General features: G+C 38.3%; 1 protein-coding gene across 1 annotated transcript in view; it reads left to right on the forward strand.

The window, feature by feature from the left end:
- Nucleotides 1-21,035: 21,035 nt before the first annotated feature.
- LOC149155587 (uncharacterized) overlaps nucleotides 21,036-27,386 on the forward strand; it is a 210,696-nt gene continuing 204,345 nt past the window's right edge. The window contains exon 1 of the mRNA XM_089440763.1: nucleotides 21,036-21,290. Coding sequence (XP_089296889.1) covers nucleotides 21,124-21,290 — 167 coding nt within the window. The 5' untranslated portion in view covers nucleotides 21,036-21,123. The remainder of the gene's footprint in view (nucleotides 21,291-27,386) is intronic.

Here is a 27,386-nt window from a genome sequence, read left to right on the forward strand (position 1 = left end):
GACGTGCATGATAACCCATTGGAAAGATCTCTCTAAGGACTACAACGAAAAATATGAATTTAGAGAGTAAATCATTAGCGGTAGATTGCCAAAAAAATGTTTTTTAGGGCCTCAAAATGGATCCGAAAGTTTAGGACCCGTAAAACTGCTAAAAATAGAAATTGTGATACAATTAACTAAACTAAAAAAATGAAATAAACAATGGTGGGTGTCCAAGTGGAATTGGCGGGTGGCCACCAATATCCACCTGGATCATTCCTCCCACCTTAGGAATCAATGGTCCCGATTGCGTTGAGTTCCTCCATGAGATGAGGAAACTTCTGCTAATCTTGGTCCATGGTGAGTCACTTGCCCTGGTGAAGGAGTTGGACTGCTTTGACAACTCAATACAATTGGATCTTCTGTTGGTGAGTGTTCTCGATCTACATGCCCATGATCCGATCAGTTGTGGGTTGCTCCATGCAATCTAGATTTAACTATGTAGGTGTGAGTTGTTCTGCAATGTCTGATGTGTCCAACAATGGTGGGATGTATGGTTGAAGGCGGTCCACATTGAACATTGGGTGCAGACCAAGGAATGGTGGAATTCTAAGCTCAAATGCATTGTCTCCCATAGCCTTGGTAATGGTGTAAGTACCATATCGAAGTGGTCTGAGTTTACGATAGGCTCTAGTAAGGTGTTCCTTCTGCAAATGCAACCAGGCTTTGTTGCCCACTCAAAACTTGTGTGGCACCCGATGTTGATCATGGCGCTGCTTGTACTTGGCATTTGATTTCTCCAGAATTTCATGGACTTGTTGGCGGATATGTTGGATGTTCTCAATGAAGTTTTTTGCCTTATCAGTTTCTGACTGGACATGAGCTGAATCTACCTAGGTAGCTGCAAATGGTATGGCCACATCAATGGGACATAGTGGTTGGAATCTCAAGCCCACCTGAAAAGGGTTGTGGCCACTCGAGCTGTGGAGAGCCTGATTATAGTTGTCTTGGAAATAGGGAAGGCTCTCATCCCATGTGCGTGGATGCTTTGAGTTGTACATGTGTAGAATGTGTAGATCATCTTGTTGACGACCTTTGTTTGGCCATCATTTTGGGCATGGAAAGCTATGGAATTAGTGAGCTTAGTGTCCATCATCGACCAGAGACTGGACCAAAATGTACTGAGGAGCTTGTTGTCTCAATTTGAGATGATAGATTGTGAGATCCCAAAGTGTACCCACACTCGTTCAAAGAAGATTTTAGCAGTGGTTTCTGCTATGATATTCTTCTTGCAGGGTGCCATAATGGCCATCTTCGAGAATCTGTCGACAACCACAAAAACACAGCTGTTGCCATGCTTAGTAGAATTAAGGCCCGACATGTAATCCATGGAGATGGATTCCAAAGGTTAACTAGGGGTAGGTCACGGAGTATAGAGGCCTTGATTCTTGATGGTCGTTTTGGCAATGGCGCAGGCAGTGCAGGATTTGATGTACTTCCCAACATCCCGTCGAATATTTGGCCAATAGAAATACTTCTACAATACTGCCACTATTTTCTCAACCTTGAAATGCCGAGCAGCCCGATTGTGGGCCGCTTCCCAAATCATCTTGGCTTGCTCACTTGAAGGAACACAAAGGTGTCCCAGGTGGCATAACAGGGCATCCTAGAGGTGAAAATCTGTAACTTGCTGACCTTCCAAGTGCCTCTGGTATTTGTGGCTGAACTCTGGGTCACTTTTGTAGAGAAGTGGCCAATCAGAAGTCTCGTGCCCACAAGAGTTGATCACGGTGGTTAACACCATGATCGGTGGTCGGCTGAGGCATTGTACAACATTATTGGTGCTATCCTTCTTATACTTGATATTCAAATGTAATTGTTGCAAGTACGTGGACACTTTTGATGGTGATCATTCTGCAACTTTCCTTGCATCTTTATGAACTGCATGGGTCGGTGGTCTGTGTGGATGACCGTTTCCTTCCCCAAAATGTAATGCTTCCATTGTCAGTAAGCCTACACAATGGAATACATCTCTTTGTCATAAGTGGTATACTTTCGGACCGTGTTTGAAAGTGTCTCGCTGTGATATGCAACTCGATGCCCTTGTTGGGTAAGGACTGCTCCAATGGCATAGTCAGAGGCTTCTGTCTCGATCTCAAATGGTTGTTGCAAGTCTAGTAAAGTGAGCACTGGTGCAGAGCAGAGGCGATGTTTCAAATTTGTGAATGCCTTATGTTGAGATTCAGACCAAAAGAACTTTTCTTTCACTCCTCCCTTGGTGACTTGACTTAAGGTCCAAGTGATATGAGAGAATCACAACATGATCCTACGATAGAAATTGGCAAGACCTAGAAAGCTACGGAGCTCTGTCAGAGTGGTTGGGGTTGGCCAATCCTGAATGACTTGGATCTTGGCTGGATCCACATGCACCCCTCGTTCATCAATAATGTATCCAATATACTGAACCTGGGTCATGCCAAAAGTGCATTTCTCCAAATTGGCATATAGCTTGTGTTGCCGCAGTGTTTGGAGAACTTGTCGGATGTGGTGGAGGTGCCCTTCCCAACTCTGGCTGAAGATCATGATGTCATCCAAGTATACCACTACAAATGAGTTGGTGAATGGCCGTAAGATGTCATCCATCATCCTCAGGAAGGTTGCAGGAGCATTCTTCAACCCAAAAGGGATAACCAACCATTCGAAAAGGCCCTCCTTGGATTTGAAGGCAGTCTTCTACACATCAAAGGGTTCGATTAGTACTTGGTGATAGCTGGACTTCAAGTCGATCTTGCTGAAATATTTTGCCCCCTTCAGTTGCTTCAGAAGCTCATCAATCTCTGGGATCAAATACCTATTCTCGAAACTGATCTTTTTTAGTGCCCAGTAGTCAATACAGAGTCTCCAAGTCCCATCCTTCTTCTGTACCAACACGATTGGGCTCCCACGGGGCGATGAACTCAGACGGATCTGACCTTTCTGCAGCAACTCCTGAATCTGCCTCTTGATTTTGTCGTTCTTCAAAACAGAGAGCCGATAGATTGGTCCATTGGGCAACGATGCACCTGGGGTCAAATCGATGGAGTGATTGACCTGACAGTGTAGAGGCACCCCTGTGGGGGAGGTGAAAATGTCCTCGTACTCCTCCAAGACCTTCTCCATCTGTTGTTGTCGTGCGGAGGGGCCCTGCTTGGAGGTCGTGGCCATTGTCTTCTTCTTTCCCTGAGGGCATATCATCATGAAAACAAATTTCCCGGTTTTGAAAAAGAGCTTACTGCATTGTTTTGTAGTAACCAAAGAGATGGCAATAAGCGGTACTACCTCCAGTATCCTGTACAACTTATTTCCCAAAGTAACAATAACAACACGAGGCCTTGACTCATACACAACATGTCGCTTCCATAAGTATGGTTGGCCTAATAATACATCACAAACATCAAGGGGAGAAACATCACATAATACCTCATCCGTGAAGGGCTTGATGTTGTATGGAAGGCAACACTGCTGGCTCACGTGAAGATCCGTTCCTTGGTAAAGCCACCCTAACGGTGTATGGTTGTGGATTTGTTTTGGTCAGTAAGCCTAGATGCTTCACGACCTCTTCCAAAATGAGGTTCTTTTGGCTCTTGCTGTCGACAATGAATTGTAGCGGGGAACCCTTTACCCTCATCTAGGAGTGGAAGAGGTGCTTCAACTCCTCTGGATCTTCGTGGTTGAAACGGTGGCGTTGGGCTTCGCATCAATAATCTGCTTCCCTTTGTCATTCCCCTTGTTGGATTCTGACTCAGAGTCATAACATGCATCTGATTTCAAAGACTTTAGCTCGGCCACCAATGACTGCTTGGCCCAACACTCACTTGTGGTGTGAGTGGAGCTCTTGTGGAACTCACACCACTTTCATGTGTCCTTCTTCAGCTTTGCGGGGTTGTTCTTTGCTTGTAGCTTTGACGGGTTGTCCTGGGTTGCCCCACCTTGGCTTTGTCCTTTGTTCTGCGGTTTGGGGGCACCTTTCCCTTGCTTCGTATTCGTAGATCCAAAGTCTCGCTTCTTCTATTTAAACTTTTACTCAATCTTGACCACATATTGGTATGTCGTGCCGAGCAAGGAGATGTGCAGGAATTCCATCTTGTCCTGGATGTACCTGTGCAGGCAACCGAGGTACTTGAGAACCAAATGCTTCTTAGGATCCTTGATACCCAACTTCTTGCGAAGGGTATGAAAAACATTGGTAAACTCCGACACATCTTGGTCCCTTCCTTGTTGCAGCATTGTCCACTTTATGTATTTATCCTTATAGCTCCTGACAAGGTAATGCTGCTCCTTGATGGCATCCTGGAATGAGTTCTAAGTGGGTGTGGCTGAAAATAGTGAATTCGTACTTTCATCCTTCTGCTCACAGTAGGTTTCCCACCAGTCCTTGACGTGGGGGGCTGCTTTGAGAAGTGCAAAGGTGATATTTTCCAGCTGGAAAAATATCCTTCTAGCATATTTAACCATTTATCTACAACATCTGCATCTATCTAACCCTCAAATATGGGAATGTCAAAGTTAAATTGTACTTTAAAGGGTGTGGCACTTCCAGAGTAGCTGTCGGAAGTAGATGTGTCGCCCCTGGGTAGCCGCTGAAGGATCTGGGCAAAGTTGTCCATCATCACATTCCTTTGTCTCTCGAGGGATTCCTCGAGCAAGATTTTCATAGGATATCCTGCCCCCTTGTCTTTCTTTTCATTCGCCATGGGAGGTAGTCGGGATTTGCGAGGCTATTCTTGGAAAGGTTCGACCAGTTCAAGCCCTAACGCCTTATATCCCAACCTCGTTGGGGACATGTAAAGAAAAACAGAGAAAGAGTAGACCGCTCTGATACCATTAATCCAAATTTAAACATGAACACAACAAATTACATAGGTAACCATAAATACAAAGATGAAATATAAATAACACTTCACTTCATTAATATCAAATATTGGAATATGCTTACAAACAAAATGGAAATAAGACTAGCTCGGGCGATGGTAGCTTATCTCTAAGAAGAGATGTGGCAGCTACATGCCTATGAAATGCATTACAATGAGGCTCAAGGGCCTTTTTATTATTGAACAATAAGAGCAAACCCTAAATAATCAAAACCCTAACCCGAGGAGATGTAACACCAAGAGTTTATGGGCCCCATTGGGGTGAGTTGGACAACCAACTTCCCAGGGTTGCAACTTGGTCATATTATCTCTGTTTGACGTCCATGATAGCCCGTTGGAAAGATCTCTCGAGGACTACGATGGAAAAGATGATTTTAGATAATAATAAAAAAATTGTCGGTGGTATATTGCCAAAAAAACATCGTTTAGGGCCTTAAAACGGCTCTAGAAGTTTAGGACCTGAAAAACTGCTAAAAATAGTAAATTGTGCTACAATTTAGGAAATTGAAAAACTGCAAGAAACAATGGTGGGGGTCCAAGTGGAATTGGCAGGTGGCCACCAATATCCACCTCGATCAACATTTCAAGAGAGATTTTCCTAACATGGATAATAACAAGAAGAGAAGAGGGAAACAACATGCTTCCAAAACAGATGTTGAAGACACACAAGAAGGTAAAAGGTGAAAAAGATTTCTTTTACTTTTTTACTTCGACAGGTTGCTTTGTAGATGATGATGACATGTGGCTAGTAGATAGTGCATCATCAAGGTGCATGATTGGAGAGCTTGTGAATCCTTCAAGCATGACAGAAAGTAATTTATCTCAAAGGGTTGAACTAGGAGACAATAACAAATATGCAGTCAAAGGAGTTGGAAAGACATCCATACAGATGGATTCTAGTAACAATATACATCTCAACAATGTTCATTATGTCCCTAGTTTGAAAATAAATCTTGTATTTGTTTCTTGTTTAGAAGATAAATGAGATAGAGTTGATTTTGTGGATGGAAAAGTACTTGTTTGGTCAATGGGCTCTAGTGTAGATGACGCTAGGGATATTGGGATTCGTGATGGAAGATTGTATAGACTTGTAATTCAACCAGATCAGGCACTATTACATGAAAAACTAAATCCAAGTGGGTTATGGCACCGAAGGTATGGACATCTTCATTTTAGAGCATTTCCTGAGTTAACTTAAATAGTGTGAGGGGTTCCTGAACTACTGATAAATAACAATGGTGTATTCAAAGGTTGTGCTCTTGGGAAGGACATCAAGAAACCATTTCCAAATAGTAACAACAGATCTAAGGAAGCTTTGGACTTGATTCATTTTGATGTATGTGGTTTGATGCTTGTGAAACCTCTTGGTGGTTCATTGTACTATGTGACATTTAGGGATGACTTTTCCCATAAGACATGGATATATCTCTTGAAAACTAAGGATGAGGCATTTGAAAAGTTCTAGGAATTCAAAGTTGAAGTGGAAAACTTGATAGGTAGGAAGATCAAGATACTAAGATCTGAAAGTGGATGAGAATACACCTCAAAGGAGCTTGTTTCTTTCAACAAGAACGCTGGGATTAAGAGGGAGCTAATTATCCCCCATAATCCACAACAGAATGGCGTAGTAGAACGAAAGAATAGGTCCATTGAAGAATTTGTCAAGGACATGGTGCGTGATTTGGACTTTCTATTTTTCTTATGGGGGAAGCATCACATAAAACTGTGTACATTCAAAATAGAAGTCCTCATAAAGTTTTAGAAGGTTTGACTCCTGAAGAAGCCTTCTCTAAAAGGAAGCCAAAGATTGGTCACATGAGGATCTTAGGTTGCCTTGTATATATGCATATTCCTAAATATAAGAGGAACACGCTTGAGCCTTAAGGAAAGAAAGGCATATTTATTGGATATAGTTAATCATTTAAGGAATACGAAGTATACATTCTAGAGAAATGATGAATTGAGGTCAACCAAGATGTCAACTTTGATGAGAAAGTGGCATATTAGAAGTCTAAGGAAGTCTCCATATATTCCTTGGATGAGGTGAAGCAGGAGGCCTCAAGGGAGGAGCATTCAAGTTCTACATAATGTATCGGTAGGCCAGAGGGGCCTCAATATCCAACAAAACTATTTATAGTTCCAGAGATCAAGAAGAGACCAACATGGATTAGATCCACACTAGAAGAGGAAGAAGGGCATTTAGATCCTGATATCACATCTAGAGAGGTGAATAAACCTAAGAGGTTCAATAGATATGTAGTTGTCATGACAAAACTCATAGATGAAGAACCTTCCACATATGAAGAAGCAACTAGCCAACATGTTTGGAAGGAAGCAATGAATGAGGAGTACTAATTGATCATGAAAAAATATGTCTGGGAGATTGTGCCAATGCCTTATGGGAGGTCAGAGGTGAAATCCAAGTGGATATACAAGATTAAGCATGTTGCAGATGGCTATATTGACAAATACAACGTGTGGTTTGTGGCTACAGGATTCTCCTAGAAAGAGGGAGAATACTATGATGAGGCCTTTGCTCCTATTGTTAGGCACACCTCTATTAGATCCATCATTTCTCCTGTTGCCTTATTGGTATGGAAATTGCACCAGATGGATGTAAAGACTGCATTCCTCAATGGTGTGATTGAGGAAGAGGTGTACATGGAAGAAACCTCAAGGACTTGAGGTATATGGAAAGGAATCTCATGTTCTTAGGTTGAATAAGGCCTTGTATGGACTGAAGCAAGCTCCAAGAGATTGGTATGCTTGTATTGACAACTATCTGACAAGATTTGGATTTACCAAGAGGAAAGCTAATCCAAACCTTTACTTTAAGGTTGTGAATAATGCACCTTTTATCTTATTGTTATATGTTGATGACTTGTTTTTGACACATGCCAAGCCTCTTATCGTTCAGTGCAATAAGAAATTGGCTTTTGAGTTCGATATGAAGGATTTTGGGTTGATGCACTACTACTAGAATTAGAAGTATGATAGAAACCTGGTGAAGTCTTCCTTGTTCAAGGAAAATATGTGTTAGAGATCCTTCAAAGATTTGTTATGATGGATTGCAAATCCATGTCAACTCCCATGGTGACTAACTTGAAGAAGTCACGAGGCTCCAACTCTAGATTGGTAGATCCATCTATGTACCACCAACTGATTGGTTCGTTGATGTATTTGGTTAACACTAAGGTAGACATATGCTTTGTTGTAAACATATTGAGCCAGTTCCAGGTTGAACCAAGACATGAATATCAGATTGCAACAAACCACATTTTGAGATATTTCCATGGTTATTGAATTGTGGCTTGAGATTTGTTGCAAACAAGGATGTATAGATTCAAGGATACACGGATGTTGATTAAGTAGGAAGTGCTAAGGATAGGAAGAATACCTCGTGAGTATGCTTCAGTTTGGGACCCGCTATGACATTGTGGAAGAGCAGGATATAGATATAGAGGTCGATTGCACTCAACATTGTTTAAGTATAGTACATTGAAAATAAAGAGGCTTGTACCAAAGCAATATGGTTCCGAAAGTTGTTTGCAGGATTGTTTAGCCAAGAGTTGGAAGTGATGGTGATACATTGCGATAATCAAAGTTGTGTGAAACTTTCAGAATCCCATGTTCCATGATAGGTCAAAGCATTTTGATATCAATTACCACTAGATATGTGACATGATGCATAGGAGAGTAATAAGGCTCGAGTACATCTCCACCGATGAGTAGACAACTGATGCTCTAACGAAGTTGTAACCGAGAGACAAGTTCATGTACTTTAGAGACAAGTTGGGGCTCGTGGAGATTACCCCTCTTGTTGAGAGGGAGTGTTGATATGTCTACACCATGGATGGACATTATCTCAAAAGGGAGAATGTGTCCAATAGATTGATAGGGATTAATCGGTAGTGTTGCATGTGTCTCTTGGAAGAGGACCCTGATCACACGTCAGGAATGGTAGAGTGAGGTTCTAGACCCTGATCACACACCAAGCATGGTGGAGTGAGGTACTTTATCATCTCGACCCTGATCACACACCAAAGGGGTAGAGTGAGGTCCTGGACCCTGATTACACACCAGTTAGGGTGGAGTGAGGTTCTTTTAGTATCTAAACCTAATTTCCAACCAAGAAAGGGTTGAGTGAGGTCTTGGCTCAAAGTGCTTGCTAGGAAGGGTGAGTGAGTGCTTACTAGTTGAGTGTCTCAACATTTTGGCCTAGGTAGAGGCCATGGGATTCAAGTACTAATAACTCTAGAGGAGCGAGTCCTGATATGTTGATGACATTTCCATGGGTTTGGTACCACCTCAAATATAGCCATTAGCATATCTTGATAATATATGATGATGCTAGTAATGATGGATAACCTTTTCCTTTAGTGAAATTTGTTTAATTTGAGAACATCTATGACAATGATTATGCATATCTCCCTAATTAAGAGGGATATTTGAATTTGTAACTATGGTCAGTATTCATATTGTATAGCTAGTCACTTGATGTAATTGTATTTATCATTGTAAAGCATATTTAGAGTCAAAGGAAATTGATTTCGAGTCAAAGTTTCATTGCGACTTTTTAAAGATGAAAATTTGAATTTTTTAAATGTAAATTTTGGCTCCAAAAGTGACAAGTTGTCCCTGGCCAAGAGACACATCCATTCACTCTAGATAAACTATTATATAAATGTGATTGAACCTCATCTATTTGGGATTCACATTCTCATGCACGACAATTTCTAGGCAAGCAAGCGAAGGACAAGAAAGACGAAGAAGAGGGCGTGGATTTCTCCCTTCTCTCTATCTTTCTAGAAAATCACATGTGTGGATTGATCTCTCTCTGTGATTCACATTTTTCTTGGGAAACTATTGTAGGGGACAAAACTTTTGGGTAACTGGGGCAACTATTGCAAGGCCAAAATTTTGGGGCAATTGGTGTTGGAAAATGTAACTAGTTTCGGTTTTCATAATTGTTATTGTACTCATGTCAATATGTATATCTTATGTAACAAACAAAATAAGAAATAAAAAATATTATTTTAGAGCTTGGGCTTCATGCTTCTTGTTGATGGTCTTCTAGATAAAATCATGTTCTTCATGATTCTAGGGTTTGTTAGGTCATATATTTTATTGTCATGAGTTTAGAGAGTTAATATCATGATTATAAGACCCATTTGGGCAAGATTTTCCTTGTAAAAGGATTTACAAGTTAGCACAAAGAGGGGTATTCTACCCAACCAAAATAGTATAAATAGAAGTTGTTTGACCTCATTTGCTAAATATTTCGATCTGTAATTAAGGAGCATCTAAAGTGAAAATATCAAGAAGAGGGCCAAGAAGAGAAATGAAGAAGGAAGCAAAAGCTGGAAGGGAGGAAAGTCAAATTTTTTCCCTAATTTTATCTCACACATGCGAAGTAGTTATGCCACTGCAAGGGGTTGAAGTTGCAGACCAAACTGTCAGTCCAAAATCTTGTTGCTGGGGGCCGAAATTCTGAGTTTGGTGCAATTTTAGAAGGATTTGTCTCTCATTGACTTGGTTTGACTTTGACATAATTGGAGGGTCTTTTTGGAGGGTTGACTTGGTGCAAGGAGGAGGATTTGGTCTTATGGTTTGGGTCTTTTTTGTCTCATTTGAAGCTGGTTCTTTAAGAAGAGAAGAGATTTTATGGGTTTTCCCATGGCTTGGAGCCTAATTTTTTTGTCCATTGTCTTTACTATTATTCTCTTGATATTTCTTTGATGAAAACATATAATAAAAAAAACAAGAAGATAAATAAAGTTCACAAGAAAATAAAGGGAAAATTGAATTAATAACTTCCATATTGCATTCTCCAACAACTAGCTATTGCAGGAAGGTTGGGATTATGGGTTAGACAGGGAGATAAAAGTGCAAGTTTAGTTTGGATGACTTGACTTGGAGGAAAAGACCAAGTTTGACTATAGGTCTAGGGGTGTCTCTCATTGAAAAAGAAGGATTTGTCTATTGAAAAAGGTTGTTGGGTTTTTCCCCTTTGTGGGTCTTCCCAAGGTAAATCTTGTCTTGTTTTATGTGTTGTGATATATATTGTTCCATGTTCTTTATGGTTGAATTTATGAATTATAATTGTCGAATGATATATTGGAATAAGTTAAAAGAAGATCTACATCAAAATTAATTATCATAATTTCATAAATATTATGCTAACCCTAATTGCACAAGGAAAATAAAGAAGACTTTGGCTTACAAAAATTACTCACTAATAGAAATTTACTTAAACATGGAATCCAAGGTCCTTCAATATGCACGTATGCAAAGAAAGAAATGAAACTGTTTATCTATCCCAAATGTTTATATGGCCTACTGACATACCAACCTATTTCTTGGCTAGAACAAGGCTTATGTAGGGCCTTTTCACTAGTAAACCCCCTCTCAAAAGAATATGGCAATCCACACTAGGTACATATGTTGGAAAATCTAGTCGACTTGAAAGAAAAGTATTTTTTAGGACATTTCCTCTTGCACAAATCTCTTGCTAAAAAAGTAATATATCTCTTGGTGGAACATCCAATACTAAAGGCGTCTCATTTGATATTCCACGAAACTTGGATAGACTAGAACACATATGGCTCTCCTCCCTCAATATAATTCCCAAGAAATCACCTGCTTCCTCTTCTTTTCATGCATGGAAGTTACATCTCCCCACTCAAGAATTTGAACATTGGATCCAATATTAGAATCATCATATCGTTTTATTTTATGGTGCTTCTAATAACAACCAATGGGTGACAAGTTGTGGGGGTTAGGGTTCATTGTATTAGGCCCCAAAGGAATATAATAACTTGCATACTTGTGAAACTTGAGTGAACTTCTAATGACTAGGTAGAGGCATATGTTGTACTCTATGGAATCAAGTGGGCGAGAGTACCGGATCTTCAATAAATAACAATTACTAGGGACACCTCTTTGATAATCATGAATCTATATTACCATGCTCTACCAAGCAATGAAAAATTGAAAAACATATTCATGAGAATCAATCACACTCTTAAGAACCATTGGGAAATCAAAGTGACCCATTTCCTCTGTTAAAGTAACAAAAGAGAAAATCTATTGGCAAATTAGGCAATATGTCACCCAGTTATAACTTCTTTAACTAATGTTTAGGGTCATTATACACCCATTTTCTAGCCACGGTTAACTTCTAACCCACAAAGACTCAGTCAGTGGCATGAAAAGTGGGTTCATTCATGATGTTTTATTGCAATTTAAGTCCCACAAAGACTCAAAATACATTTGTAATCTAACTTTCTCTTGGTAGATCTCTCCACTCCCCTACTTGGACATATCACAAACAAGTAAGCCTTGTCTGAAATCAACGTAGTGGGATGATGTCAACATGGCTTAATTTGGCATGCTCCTCTATTAATTCATTGCCAGTTATTGGGTTCATGTTATTCACCACTCTGTTGCATGTAATTTGTAGAGCTTCTATTATACTTGCTCACCATTGGGCCTGCAACAAAATCAAAACATTCCACCACTTGTTGTGCTCATAGGCCTATCCTTAATCACTTATATCCCAACTTTGTTGGGGAAATGTATAGAAAAATAGAGAAAGAGCATTTCGCTGTAATACCACTGATCCAAATTTATGAAGGAAGGAAATTAAATACAGATATAAATACAAATTCAAAGATACAACAAAAACAAAACTCCAATTCATTAATAACAAAGTACCGAAAAATTGTTTACATGCAGAATGGAAATAGACTATCTCAGGTGATGGTAGCTTATCTCTGAGAAGAGATGTGGTGGCTAAATGCCTTCTAAACTATGTTACGATGAGGATCAAAGGACTATTTATTATTGAGAAATAATGGAAATCCCTAAACATCCAAAAACGTAAACCTAGGAGATTAAGTGCCAAAAGTTTGTGGGCCACGTTGGGATAAATTGGTATATCAACTTCTCGAGGTTGTAACTTTGTCATACAATCTCCGTTTGACATGTACAATCCCCTGGTAGAAATATTTATCCGAGGACTACACATTTTGACTGCAAACCCTTGGTAAAAACTTGGGTTTGCTTATTTTCTAAAAAAAACGTCGTTTAGAGCCTAAAAATGGCTACAGATGTTCAGGACCCGAAAAACTGCCAAAAATAGTAAATTGTGCTACAATGAAGAAAATTGAAAGAAATAATAGTGGGGGTCCAAGTGGAATAGGTTGGTGGCCACCAATATCCACCTAGATCAGTATTGGAAGCCCAAAAGGTCATTCAGATGCAACAAAACCAGTCATAGTTCCAAAGATTACGAAAAGACCAGTATGGCTTAGATTCACACTAGAAGAGGTAAAAGTACAAGCAACTCCTGATAGCATATCTAGAGAGGTGAAGAAACCTAAGAGGTTCTCTAGCTATGTAGCTCTCATGACAAAACTCATTGATGAATAACATTCCACAAATGAAGAAGAAACTAGCCAACAAGTTTGGAATGAAGCAATGGATGAAGAGTACCAATCGATCATGAAAAATGATGTTTGGGAGATTGTGCTAAGGCTTGAAGGGAAGTTAGTTCTGAATTCCAAGTGAATATACAAGATTAAGCATGTTGCTGATGGTAGTATTGGCAAATACAACGCGCAGTTTGTGTCTAGAGGATTCTCCCAGAAAGAGGGATAAGACTTTGATGATACCTTTGCTCTAGTTATGAGATACACCTCTATTAGATCCATCATTTCTCTTATTACCTTGTTGGTATGGAAATTGCACCAGATGGATGTAAAGACCACATTCCTCATTGGTGTGATTTTGGAATAGGTGTACATAGAATCAACCTCAAGGATTTGAGGTATATGGAAAGGAATCTCATGTTTGTAGGTTGAAGAAGGCCTTGTATGGACTCAAGCAGGCTCCAAGAGCTTGGTATGCTTATATTGGCAATTATATGACGAGATTGGTATTTACCAAGAGCGAAGCCGATCCAAACCTTTACTTTAAAGTTGTGAAGGACGCACCTTTGATCATAATATTGTCATATGTTTATGACTTGTTTTGAACAAGTGCCAATCCTCTTATCATTTAGTGCAAGAAGCAGTTGGCGTCTGAGTTCGATATGGAGGATTTTGGGTTGATGCACTACTACTTGTAATTAGAAGTATGAAAGAAACTTGGTGAAGTCTTCCTTGGTCAAGGAAAATATGAGTTAGATATCCTTTAGATATTTGGTATGATGGATTGCAAATCCATGGGGAATCTCATGGTGACTAACTTGAAGAAGTCAAGAGGCTCCAAGTCCATATTGGTAGATGCATCTTTTTACTAATGACTGATTGGTTCGTTGATGTATTTGGTTAACACCAAGGAGGAAATATGCTTTGTTGTAAACACACTTGCGCAATACATTGAATTATGGCTTGAGATTTGTTGCAAACAAGGATGTACAACTTCAGGGATACACAGATGTTGATTAAGTAGGGAGTGTTGAGGATAGGAAGAGTACCTCAGGAGTATGCTTTAGTTTGGGATTCGTTATGATATCATGGATAAGTAGGAAGTAGAGGTCAATTGCACTCAACACTATTGAAGTAGAGTACATCAAAACTAATGAGGTTTGTATCGAAGCAGTATGGCTCCAAAAGTTGTTTGCAAGATTGTTTAGCCAAGAGTTGGAATCGATGGTGATACATTGTGATAATCAAAGTTGTGTGAAACTTTTAAAGAATCTTGTGTTCCATGATAGGTCGAAGCATATTGAGATTAAGTACCACTACATTCATGACATGGTGTATAGGGGAGCAATAAGGCTCGAGTACATCTCCACCGATGAGCAGACAACTGATGTTCTGACGAATTCGTTGTTGAGAGATAAGTTCATGTACTTCAGAGAAAAGTTGGGCTTGTGGAGTTTATCCCTCTCATTGAGAGGGAGTGTTGATATATCTACAATATGGATGGACATTCTCTCAAAAGGGAGAACAGATCCAAGAGACTAAGAGGGATCAATTGGATGTGTTAAATCTATCTCTTGGAGGAGGACCTTGATCACACACTGGGATGGTGGAGTGAGGTCCTAGACCCTGATCACACACTAGGAATGGTGGGATGAGGTCATATAGAATTTGGACCCTGATCACACACTAAAAAGGTGGAGTGAGGTACAATACCCTGATTATACACTAGGTAGGGTGGAGTGAGGTCCTTCTAGTATCTAGAGCCGATCACCAACTAGGAAGGGATTGAGTGAGGTGTTGGCCCAGAGTGCTCACTAGGAAGGGTGATTGAGTGCTTAATAGTTGAGGGTCTCGTCATTTTGGCCTAGGTAGAGGCCATGGGATTCAAGGACCAATCACTCTAAAAGAGTGAGTTTAGATATGCTGATGACATTGCCATGGGTGTGGTACCACCCCAAATATGGCCACTAGCAGACGCTGATAATAGATAATGATGCTGGTAATGATGGATAACCTTTTTCTTTAGATAAATTTGTTTAATTTGAGAACATCTATGATAGTGATTATAAATACCTTCCTAATTAAGAGGGGGTGTTGAATTTTTAAGTATGGTTGGTATTCATATTGTACTTTTCATCATTTGATGTAATTATATTTATCATTGTAAAGCATATTTATAAGTGCTTGAGTCAAAGGAAATTTTATTTTGATTCCAAGTTCCATTGCGACTTTTTAAAGATGAAAGTTTTTTGAAATGTAGATTTTGGCTCCAAAAGTTACAAGTTGAATTCCCTCCAAGTCAAGTCGGCCTTGGCTAAGAGACACGTCAATTCACTCTAGACAGAGTACTATATAAAGGAAACTTGACCTCCTCTATTTGGGATTCACATTCTCACACATAAGACAGTTTCTGGGCAAGCAAGCGAAGGACTAGAAGGACTCTAGAGGAGTGAGTCCTGATATGCTGATTACATTGCCATGGGTTTGGTACCACCTCACATATGGCCACTAGTGGATGTTGATAGTATAAGATGATGATGGTAATGATGGATAACCTTTTTCTCTAGAGAAATTTGTTTAATTTGAGAACATCTATGACAATGATTATGAAAATCTTCCTAGTTGAGCAGGAGTGTTGAATTTGTAACTATGGTTGATCTCAAAATGTACATTTGGTCAGTTGATTTAATTGTATTTATCATTGTAAAACATATTTATAAATGGCTGAGTTAAAGGAAAATTTATTTTGAGTCAAAGTCCCATTGCGACTTTTTAAAGATGAAAATTTGAATTTTTGAAATGTAAATTTTGGCTCCAAAAATGACAAGTCGACTTCCTTCCATGTCAAGTCAACCTTGGCCAAGAGACAAGTCCGTTCACTCTAAACAAACTAATATATAAAGGCAACTCGACCTCCTCTATTTGGGATTCACATTCTCACATACAAGACAGTTTCTGGGCAAACAAGCGAAGGACAAAGTAGGACAAAGAAGAAGGCTTGGATTTCTCCCTTCTCTTTCTATCTCTAGAAATTTGCACATGTGGATTGATCTCTCTCTATGGTTCACAATTTTCTTGGGAAATTGTTGCAAGGGGCTGAAAATTTTGGGCAACTAGGGCAACTATTGATAGGCCAAAACTATGGGGCAATTGGTGTTGGAAAATGTAACTAGTTTTGGTCTTCATAATTGTTATTGTACTCATGTCAATATGTATATCTTATGTAACAAAAAAAATAAGAAAGAAAAATTATTATTTTAGAGCATGGGTTTCATACTTCTTGTTGATGATATGCTAGGTAAAAGCATGTTCTCCATGATTCTATGGTTTGTTAGGTCATAGGATTTGCTGTCATGAATTTAGAGAGTCAACATGTGATTATAATACCCATTTGGGCAATATGTACCTAGTAAAATAATTTATTTTGAGTCAAATAAGTTAAAATAATACTCTTAGCACAAGTCGGCCTTGCCAAAGACAAGTCGCCCCAAAGAGGGGTATTCAACCCAACTAGAAGAGTATAAATAGAAGTTGTTCGACCTCATTTTCTCACCAATCTGATCTGTAATGAAGGAGATTGATATGAAGTGCGAAGATCAAGAAGAAGGCCAAGAAATGCAAGGAAGATGCAAACAAAAGTTGCAAGGGAGGAAAATTGAAGTTTTTCCCTAGCTTTCTTTCACACGTGTGAAGTAATTGTGTTGTTGTAGGAGGCTAAAGTTGTAAGACAAATTGCATATATGAAATCTTGTTTCTGGGGGCTGAAATTATGAGTTTAGTGCAGTTGTGGAAGGATTTCTCTCTCGTTGACTTGGTTTGTCTTTGATCTAATTAGAGGGTCTTTTTGGAGGGTTGACTTTGTGCAAGGACGAGGCTTTGGTCTTGTGGTTTGGGTCTTGGTTGTCTCATTTGAAGTAGATTCTATAAGAAAAGAGAGTTTCTAGGTTTTCCCGTAGGAGGGGTTTTGCCTTGCCTTGCCTTGGAGCCTAATTTTTGTGTCCATTATCTTTATATTTTCCTCTTGATACTTGTTTGATGAAAATATATAATAAATAAACACAAGAAGATAAATAAAGTTCACAATAATATATTAAGGAATAAGGAGAAGTTGAATTATTTGTTGCCATATTACATTCTCCAATAACTCGCTATTGTAGGAAGGCTGAAATTTTGGGTCAGACATGCAAAACGAAATGCAAGATTAGTTCGGATGATTTGAATATGAGGAAAAGACCAAGTTTGACCATAGGTTTAGGCGTGTCTCTCATTGAACAAGAATAATTTCTTATTGAAAAAGTTTGTTGGGTTTTTCCCCTTTGTGAGTTTTCCCAAGGTAAATATTATTTTGTTTTATGTGTTGTGATCTCTACTGTTCGACTATTCTTTATGGTTGAATTTATGAAGTATAATTGTTGAATATTATATTCAAATAAGTTAAAAGATGATATACATCAAAAGTAATTATCATAATTTCAAAAATATTATGCTAACCCTAATTGCACTAAGAAAATCAATAGGACTTTGGTTCACAAAAATTACTCACTGATGAAATTTTTAAACATGGAATCCAAGGTCCTTCAATATGCACCCTATGCAAAGAAAGCAATCCAACTATTTCTCACCTCTTCTGATCTTGCAGGTTTACAAAGCAGGTATGCAACTTTAAAGGATCTATCCCAAAGATTTATATGGCCTACTCAAATACCAACATATTTATTAGCTAGAACGAGGCTTATGTAGGGCCTTTTCACTAGTAAATCCCTTCTCAAAAGAATATGGCAATCCCTCCCTAGGTAGATATGTTGGAAAATCTAGTTGGCTTGAAACACAAGTAGCTTTTAGGAAACTTCCTCTTGCACAAATATTGTTGTTTAAAAGGTAATATCTCTCTTGGTGGAATATCTTAATACTAAAGGCGTCTCATTTGATCTTCCACAAAGCTTGGATATACTAGAACACATATGGTTCTCCTCCCTTAATTTAATTCCCGAGAAAGCGCCGACTTCCTCTTCTTTGATGGTGTTTCGAAGAACAACCTATGGTTGCAAGCTACGGGGGGAGCGGGTCATTTATTAGGGCCCAATGGAATATAAGAATTTGCATACTTGTGGAGCCTCTGACAACCACGTAGAAGCGCATGTCATACTCTAGGACATCAAGTAGGCAAGAGTACCAAAGCTTCAACAACTAAAAATTACCGGGGACTCCTCTTTAATCATCATAAATCTATATTACCATGCTCTATCAAGCAATGCCAAATTACAAACATATTCATGAGAATCAATCATGCTCTTAAGAACCTTTGGGAAATCAAAGGGATCCATGTCCTTTGTCAAAGTAAGAAAAGAGAAAACCAATTGGAAAATTGGGCAATATGTCACCCAATTATAACTTCTTTAACCAATGTTTAGGATGCTTATGTATCCATTTGCTAACCATGGTTAAATTCTAACTCACAAAGACTCAACCAATGGCATGACAAATGGGGTTCATTCATGAGGTTGTGTTGCAATTTAAGTCCCACACAGGCTCATAATACATTTGTAATATCACTTCCTCTTGGTAAACCTCTCCACTCTCCTGCTTGTACATATCACATACTAGTAAGTCCTATCTGAAAGCAATGCAAGGGGATGGTTTCAAGATGGGTTAATTTGGCATGATACTCTATTAATTCATGGGTAGCTATTGGGTTCATGTTATTCACCACTTTGTTGCATGTAGTTTGTCGAGCTATATTATCTTTTCTCACCATTGGGCCTGCGACAGAATCAAAACATTTCATCAATGTCTTATATCACCACTTGATGTGCTCATGGGCATGTCCTTAATCACTTTTAAAATTTTTCTATAGTTTCCATAAATCGACATTTAAAATTCAACATCTAATCCTCATGATGGCACAATCATTCAAGAGTAATGCCCAAGATAGTTTTCTATCTCAAAGGGAGGAGACTGAAGGAAAACAACATGAAATAATTCAATTGCAAATTTAACAAGGATATATCTCCTCTAGTTTGACAACTGCAATGGAGATTTTAATCTCCCACGGGCAAAAAATATAGAAAATGAAGGATGAAATTTAGGCCCTTAGAGCTTAAATTGAAGACTTAAGGCTTCTAATGCAATTGACACAACTCTAAGACTCCTTTGCAAACTAAGACAATGCTTCTCCACGAGTTTTGGATTTGAATAACTCTCCCTAGCCAAAACTTTCTCTAGGTTGGATCAACAATTCTCCCAATTAGAATGCACGCAAGTCAAAAGTTTGTAAAATTTTGGAAGTTTTTTATTTGGTATAAATCTATAAATCATAAGGAGGATGAATCATCTAGACAATTATTATATATAAAAACTAGACTCCTAGTCTCTCTAAATAAACATCGCTGCTTGGCAATTTTGATGTAATTTTGGTTTGCTATTACACCCCATATGCATATTTATGATAATGTAATTTTAATGGTTATGGTTTTATTTGAAAAAAAGTGTATAATTACAACAAAACTTGTTTGCCCACCAATGAGATGTTGACACCGTGATTACGTGAAACTTAGTCGAGCTTGGACACCTCTTGAGATACATATTTCCCCTATAGGTGGATCCTACCCTTAGCCCCCTCTCCATGAGGTTTGAGTCTAAAACCTAATAGGGACTAAACCCCATAGAAACCAACTAGACTATACCTCATGGGTGACTATTTATCAACTTTCTATACCAATCAAAATTTGAAATTGACGTGTGAGATGTAGACTAGTTGGTTTGTGTGGGTTTAATCCCCATTAAATCACTAGTTCAAATCCCATGTAGAGGATTTGGAGATAGAGCCACATATGAGAGATAAAAAATATTCCACATGACATCTAGACTAGATTAACTCTCCACAATCTTAATCTTCTATACAACATAGAACTAATGCCAACCTAAACTCAATCTAGTTAAAACAAAAGAAAAAAGCTCAAAAAAATTCAAAATTTAATTATTCAATACAAAATACAATTAAAAATTAAAATAGGAGTTGTCTTTAGTGTGACTTTTTGGACTTTCTAGAATTTGAGGTGAAATTTTGATTTGTGTTATTTAAATTGGTTTTTTTTTTACTGTATATATGGATTCAACACCGTGAAAAAGCCTATGGCACTTTGATTGTGCAAGGTTACCCCATCAAACTTGCGATTTCAATAAATTCTTTCTGGATTTTAGAAAAATTAGATCGGAAAAACCCACCTCTAAAACTTCTAAAAAATCTCATTAAAAACAATTCGATTAAAATATATTATATAATGCTATTTTTTCGATGCAAAATAAATTCTTTTCCAGCGGGAAAAAATTGAATTATTCATTGCAAAATACAAATGGTGCCGAAAAAAATTCAAATACGACTTTTAAATGCGATATGAATTCGCATCAGGTGACCTTTTTTACCAACTTTGACCTTTAATATATTTTTAAGGAATACAATATTAATTAATTTTATATTTTATTTGATGGCGACGTCCCCAAAACCACAATTTAAGGAATATAATATAAATATATATTCCTCATTTAATGGATATATTATAATTATATATATTTTATTTGATGGCGACGTCCCCGAAATCCCAACTTGAGGAATATAACAAAGTTAAATATTTTTTTAATTTGACGTTTACGTTCCCTACAAAAACTATAAAGGCATGCGTTTGAGAATTAAAAAGGGTAATTCCGTGAGGCTTTAAAGAGGTACTGATTTTTTCTACCTTTACACGAGATACACTCTGTTCATTCGCTAATTCATTAGACTCTGTTCATTCGCTAATTCATCAATGGAAGGCAAACTCAACAACGACAACAGCAGCGGTAGCAACAATTGGAGGCCTACTACCTCGATAGATAGCGGCGGCTCTGCCATGAACAACAGTGGAATGGAGGTCGTTCCTAATTGGAGAATAAGTTTTCCCGAGAACTCCCGCGTGAAGATCATCGATAAGATGTATGTGTATGCATTCAATTTTAATGTGCTGCAGATTAAGGTTAATGCTCAAACAAAAAAATGAGTATGCATTCAATTTATATGTGCTGCAGATTAAGGCTAATGCTCAAACGAAAAAAAATGCGAATAAGCCTATTAATTTCAATAGAATAGTCTTGTGGGGGGTGGTAGTAATTGCTATTAGTTTAAATGGTTAGTGTTTTTTTGAAGTTTTACCATGCCAATGCCTCTGTCTCGCGTTTGTTCGATTTCTTTTTCCGGTCTTTAACTGCAATATTGTTTGTAAAATTAAAATACATTTTGGCTTTGGTGGAGGCTAATAAAAATTTCAGTTCAATAATTTATAAATTTCAAGAAACAACTAGAAAAGAATTAAAAAAGGTTTACTGTTAATATCTGAAACATGGGAGCTTTTATGCTTTTTCTTATTGGGGTATAATCCTCTAGCACCAAATTGTTCTTCTGTCATCTGCTAGCAGACTTGGATGGTATGAACACCCTCAATGTTTTTACTGTTAATATCTGAAACATGGGAGCTTTTATGCTTTTTCTTATTGGGGTATAATCCTCTAGCACCAAATTGTTCTTCTGTCATCTGCTAGCAGACTTGGATGGTATGAACACCCTCAATGTGTTTACTGTTAATATCTGAAACATGGGAGCTTTTATGCTTTTTCTTATTGGGGTATAATCCTATAGCACCAAATTGTTCTTCTGTCATCTGCTAGCAGACTTGGATGGTATGAACACCCTCAATGTGTAGTTGCATGTCCGATTATCCATCTTGAAATAACTCTCCGATCATGCACATTGAATTGTCATCAATTATAGCTGTTGGGCAAACTTTGAATGAAGATGCTAGAATACTACGTTCGTTGTTATCTCTTACAATGGGCGTGAGAACATACAGGTTGGCTTTCATCGACCTTTTGGGAGAGGAAGCTCACATTTCGCTTCCCATTCCCTGCTTGTGATTTTGTAATGATGTATCCTGTTATGTGCATTAATGGGATTTTGTAATGATGTATCCTGTTATGTGCATTATTGAAGGGAAACTGATATGCATCCCTTTTGCATCACATGTTAAAGCAATTTCTGCTGTTATTTTGGTGTGCAGAATCCAAATCAGCGAAGGCAGGGCAATCTAATACTGAACGGAAATTGAAATTGTCACCATGCTTATCCATGTTCTGTTGAAAATACTGAGAGATGGGGAATCAATATTTTTTTTAAGTGTTCAATTACAGTTAATATTTTATCACAAGTTGAATTAGAAATATAAGAAATAGAAGAAAAAAACTAATTTTATTAGTAAAGATAGTGAAGACTCCAATCCTTTTTTCCAAAAATAATTCAGGCTCCAACCTGTACAACAAAATCTCCAACCTTTTCAAGGCTCTGACCTTGAATGAGGACTCCAATCCTCAAATATAAATTCTGCTCCAAAGATACTTTACGAGTTGCTCCAATTGTTCTTCAAAGTCTGCTTCAAGAAGGACTACAATATCTGCTCCATATTTGCTTCAAGAGGCTGCTCAAAAAGTCTTCAAATGTTTTCCAAGAAGCTCTTCAAGTCCAACCTTGAACAAATGTTTTTTCAAACTTTTACCAAAAACACTGCTTCAATATGTCATCATAGTGGCTCCAAGATGCTCTCTAAGATCTGCTCCAAAGATACTTTACGAGCTGCTCCAATTGGTCTCCAAAGTATGCTCCAATTGGTCTTCAAAGTCTGCCTCAAGAAGGACTAAAATATCTGCTCCATATTTGCTTCAAGAGGCCACTCAAAAAGTCTTCAAATATATTCCAAGAAGCTCTTCAAGTATGCTTAGGGAGATCTCCGATCCTGCTTCAAATGTCACTTGAAATCTGATCTATGGTATGTTTCAAAAAGACTTCAAGGTCTGATACAGATCTGCTCCAAATTGTCTTCAAGGAAGCTCTAGGAAGGCTGCTCAAAAGTCGCCCAGGTCTGTTAAGAAATGCATTCAAAATAACTCAAAGGGGTCTCCATTGAATGCTCTAGAATCCCTCCAAAATGTGTCCTCGAATGTCTCCAAAATATGCTTGAAACCTGAGGCAAATAGGGGGCCAAAATTATATCTTCAAGGGGCTGATCTGCAGGCCCGTATTAGACCTCAGAAATATTCAAATTGCAGGGTTGAGATTTCCTCAGATAGGGCCAAGTCTGCACTAATGACAGGCCAGGGTTTGTTGCTACCTCAGGCTGAGTTTATCCCTCTTCCACAGGCCGAATTACAGGCAGAGAATAGGCCGAGTTTTTGCAAACAAGAGGACGAGTTTTGCTCCAAATTTCTGTTCCAAATTCTTGATTAAAAAATCACCAAGAAAACCATAAACCAAGAACTGTAACCAGCAAGCAAAAACCTTCTTCAACTTGTCCTAGGGTTCATGAGATATGAACTGAATTGCCTCTATGTTTCTTGTTTTCTGCTTTCTTGGACTAATGGTCAAATGAGGTCGAATAGACCCTAATTTATCTCTGAACTCAAGCTTTTGTGATTTGTAATGTTTAGAGAAATAGCTCTTCTGTATCAATCTCATGCACATTTTGTGGTCGATGTGTTTCGAACCAACCAATGTGGTTCATCGTCAGGACAGAAAGATGAAGAGAATCTGATAAGTTGTTGGATCAGTTTCTCTTCATCTCTTTGTCTTGATGATGAACCATCTAAAAGAGCTATTTCTCTAGACCCTTATTTATACTGGTCCTGTCACATGAATTTGACCATAAGAGGGCTGACTTGATCATGTGGAAGCCGAATTGTCTTGGGAGGCAAAATTTGGTTTTTCTTGAAAAATTCATTTCTCTTTAACGAGGAGGAATTAGGAGGCATGCAAATGCTTGTTGGAAAGGGATTAAAGTCCTCTACAAGCCTATGTAATTTTCTTCTTGAGTTGAACATTCCTTTGACATCAATAACAAATATTTTCCCAACAATATCCCCCTTTGTTATTGATGGCAACATTCTCCTCATATGCTACTCCCCTTGTCATTGTGTTGTCCCCCCTGTCATTGTGCTACTCATCTTGTTATGATGCTGCTCCCCTTGTCATATTCTCCCCCTTTGACATCAATAGCAAAGGGATGCTCTAATGGGATGCAAGAGAGATGACCCCCATCTTTTGACGAAGATATTCAAATGCTTCTCGAGGTAGGGGTTTTGTGAAGATGTTTGCAATCTGTTCCTTAGTGTTGACATATTCCATTTTGATGTTTTGCTTTGCAACTTGTTCTTGGAGAAAGTGGTACTTGATTGGGATATGTTTTGTTTTTGAATGCATGACTAGATTTTTTGAGAGGCTGATTGCACTGGTATTGTCATAGTAGATGGTGATAGGTTGATTTGTTTCTATATTGACATCCTTCAAGGCTTCCTTCATCCATAGGATTTGTGTACAACAATTTGCTGCTGCTATATACTTGGCTTCAGTTGTGGAGAGAGATATAGATATTTGTTTCTTACTTAATTAAGATACTAGATAGTCTCCTACGAAGAATGCATTCCCACTGGTACTTTTCAATCATTAATGCTTCTTGCCTAGTCTGCATCAGTATATGTTGGTAAGGTAACATTTGTGTTCTTAAGGTACTGTAGTCCAAAATCAAGAGTGCATCAGGTATTTGAGTATTTTTTTTCCAACTAGCATGTGAGATTCTTTAAGAGCTGATTGGAATCTTCCTACCATTCCTACTCCCTACATGATGCTTGGTCGTGAAGCTGTCAAATATAAGAGACCTCCAATCATTGATTTGTAATGAGTTGCATCCACCATAGGAGATTTGTCATCCTTACTTAGCTTGCAATCTGTAGTCATAGGTGTGCTTATAATAGCACATTCTTCCATCCCAAATCGCTTAAGCATATCCTTGAGATATTTTGCTTGTGATATGAATAGTCTTGCTTTGGTTTGAGTTACTTGAAGTCCAAGAAAGTGAGACAACTATCCAATCATTGACATTTCAAATTCTTTTGACATGCCTTGGGCAAATATGTGCCTCATTTCATCATTGTTGCTCCCAAAAAACAAACTCATCCACGTATACTAGTGTGATTAGTAGATTGTCTTTGTCCATCTTCATGTAAAGGTTGCTTCTTGCAATTGCGTTCTTGAATCCTTGTTATTGAAGATAATGATCAAGTCTAGCATACCAAGGTCTTGGAGCTTGTTTTAATACATATTGTTACTGGATGGTGGGGGTGGCATGGCTGATGTTGCTTCATCATCATCTCTTGGAAGTTATATTTGCAGTTCTTCTATATGTAGAGCACCATCCTCCAAATTATCTTCCTCTAGATTGTTGTCCCAAGTTTTATATGACGTATCCTCACGAGCCCGATCACAATAATGACTCAACAACCTCAAGTTGTAGTGCACATAAACCAAGCCTTTTGCCCAATTTTCACTGAGTTTTTTCTTCTCACATTATGGATGAAGCTGTAGGTGCTTCAACACCTCTCTGCAGAAGAAGTATTTACAACCTGTGAGAGCACTTTTTTTCCCAATTTTGGCAAAAGTCCCTGCTCGCCATATGCGTCCCACCATCTGATAGCATCAAATTTGTACCTATCTTCAATTGCATGCAAAGAACCAAACACTCCAGTGCTAGTGAAGTATTTTCATAATTCAAGACACAGATTAGCAATTTAGCACACTCCTCCCTGTCAGGGAACAACTTGTCTAATGCTTTCATATATCCCTGTTGTACCTCTGGATCTGTATGGGGTTTGGTATTAACCCACCCCCAGGTGCAGTTTTTCCCAACCAATATGGAGAGTAGTATTTTGGCATAAGGATATATGTGAAGGCATCTAGTGGAACATTACGTTTATTCCACCATGTACACACACACTTGTGAATAATATCATACAAATTGGGATCTTTTTCCTGAACAATATCTTTTATTTGCCCCAACATGTTATCCATCTGCTCATACACCTCTCCAATCACTGGTGCATCTATATTTGAAAAATGAATCATGTTATAAATGCACTTGGTGAATTGCAAAACATCCCTCATACATCCCCAAAACAGACCATCAAGAGCAGTGTCCTCCACTTATTCAAAATCGTTCTTGTCAATTGTGGTTGGAGCCCTGTCCTTTAATACCTGCCATTGTTGACTTGATACCATGCTAGCCATTGACTCTCTTACCTTCAAAAGGCCCCTGAAGGTGAGGTAATAGCTAGCAAATCTAGTCTTCGCAATCTTCAATAGCTCCAAACTTGAGTGACTGCGGAAAATCCCATGACTATTGCTATGATTTGTAATAAATTTTATCATTTTTTTGCCTCTCTTGTACAAATAATCAATCCATTTGTATTGAGGGTTTTTGTTCTTAATAATATCATGCATCAAAAGGTTCATTGTGTGAACCGAACACCCAGACCAAAATATTTTGGGTTATCTATTCTCAATAATTTCTCCTGCTACCTTACAATTAGAAGCATTATCAATGATGACTTGGATGACATTGTATGGGCCAATACATTCAATTGTTTGAAGTAATGGTTCTGCAATGTTGATGGCGGTCTTGAACTTTTCTAAGTAATCATATGTTGAAAGGAAGATTGCACCACCTTTAGACACAACAAGAATACTTATCAATGGCTTGCCTTTTACATTTGTCCATCCATCAGATACAATGGATACCCCATGCTCTTTCTAGGAACTTGTCATTTGACCCAAAGCATGTGTTATTTTTGCTTTTTCATGATCAAGTCCCACAGTTATAGCACTGTCGTGCCTATGCCTCTTGTATCCTTTGGGGGCATCATTAATGGTGGAAACCATTTCATGCCAATAAGGTGTTGAATGGTATTCCACATGCATAGAGAAACCAATTTTTTTTTAATCCACATCATTCCTACACCCTTCGGCAAGGAAATTTGATATGGTTGTAAACCTTAAAAGGTTGTTTGTTTCTATGCCTCCATATCCACTGCCATTGGAGGATGTTGATGGAGTTCTTTGTCTTTGTGATTGTGGGCTATCATGTTAGATTTATATTGGGCTTCCTCCTCTTCCCTTATGTATTTGGCTCTTTGTTGTGTTGTCACACTTACACAAGTT

The sequence above is a fragment of the Pinus tabuliformis genome, chromosome 9 (genome assembly GCF_031772625.1).
Source record: "Pinus tabuliformis cultivar Carrire ecotype Pingquan chromosome 9, CPIR1, whole genome shotgun sequence".
Lineage (NCBI taxonomy): Eukaryota > Viridiplantae > Streptophyta > Pinopsida > Pinales > Pinaceae > Pinus > Pinus tabuliformis.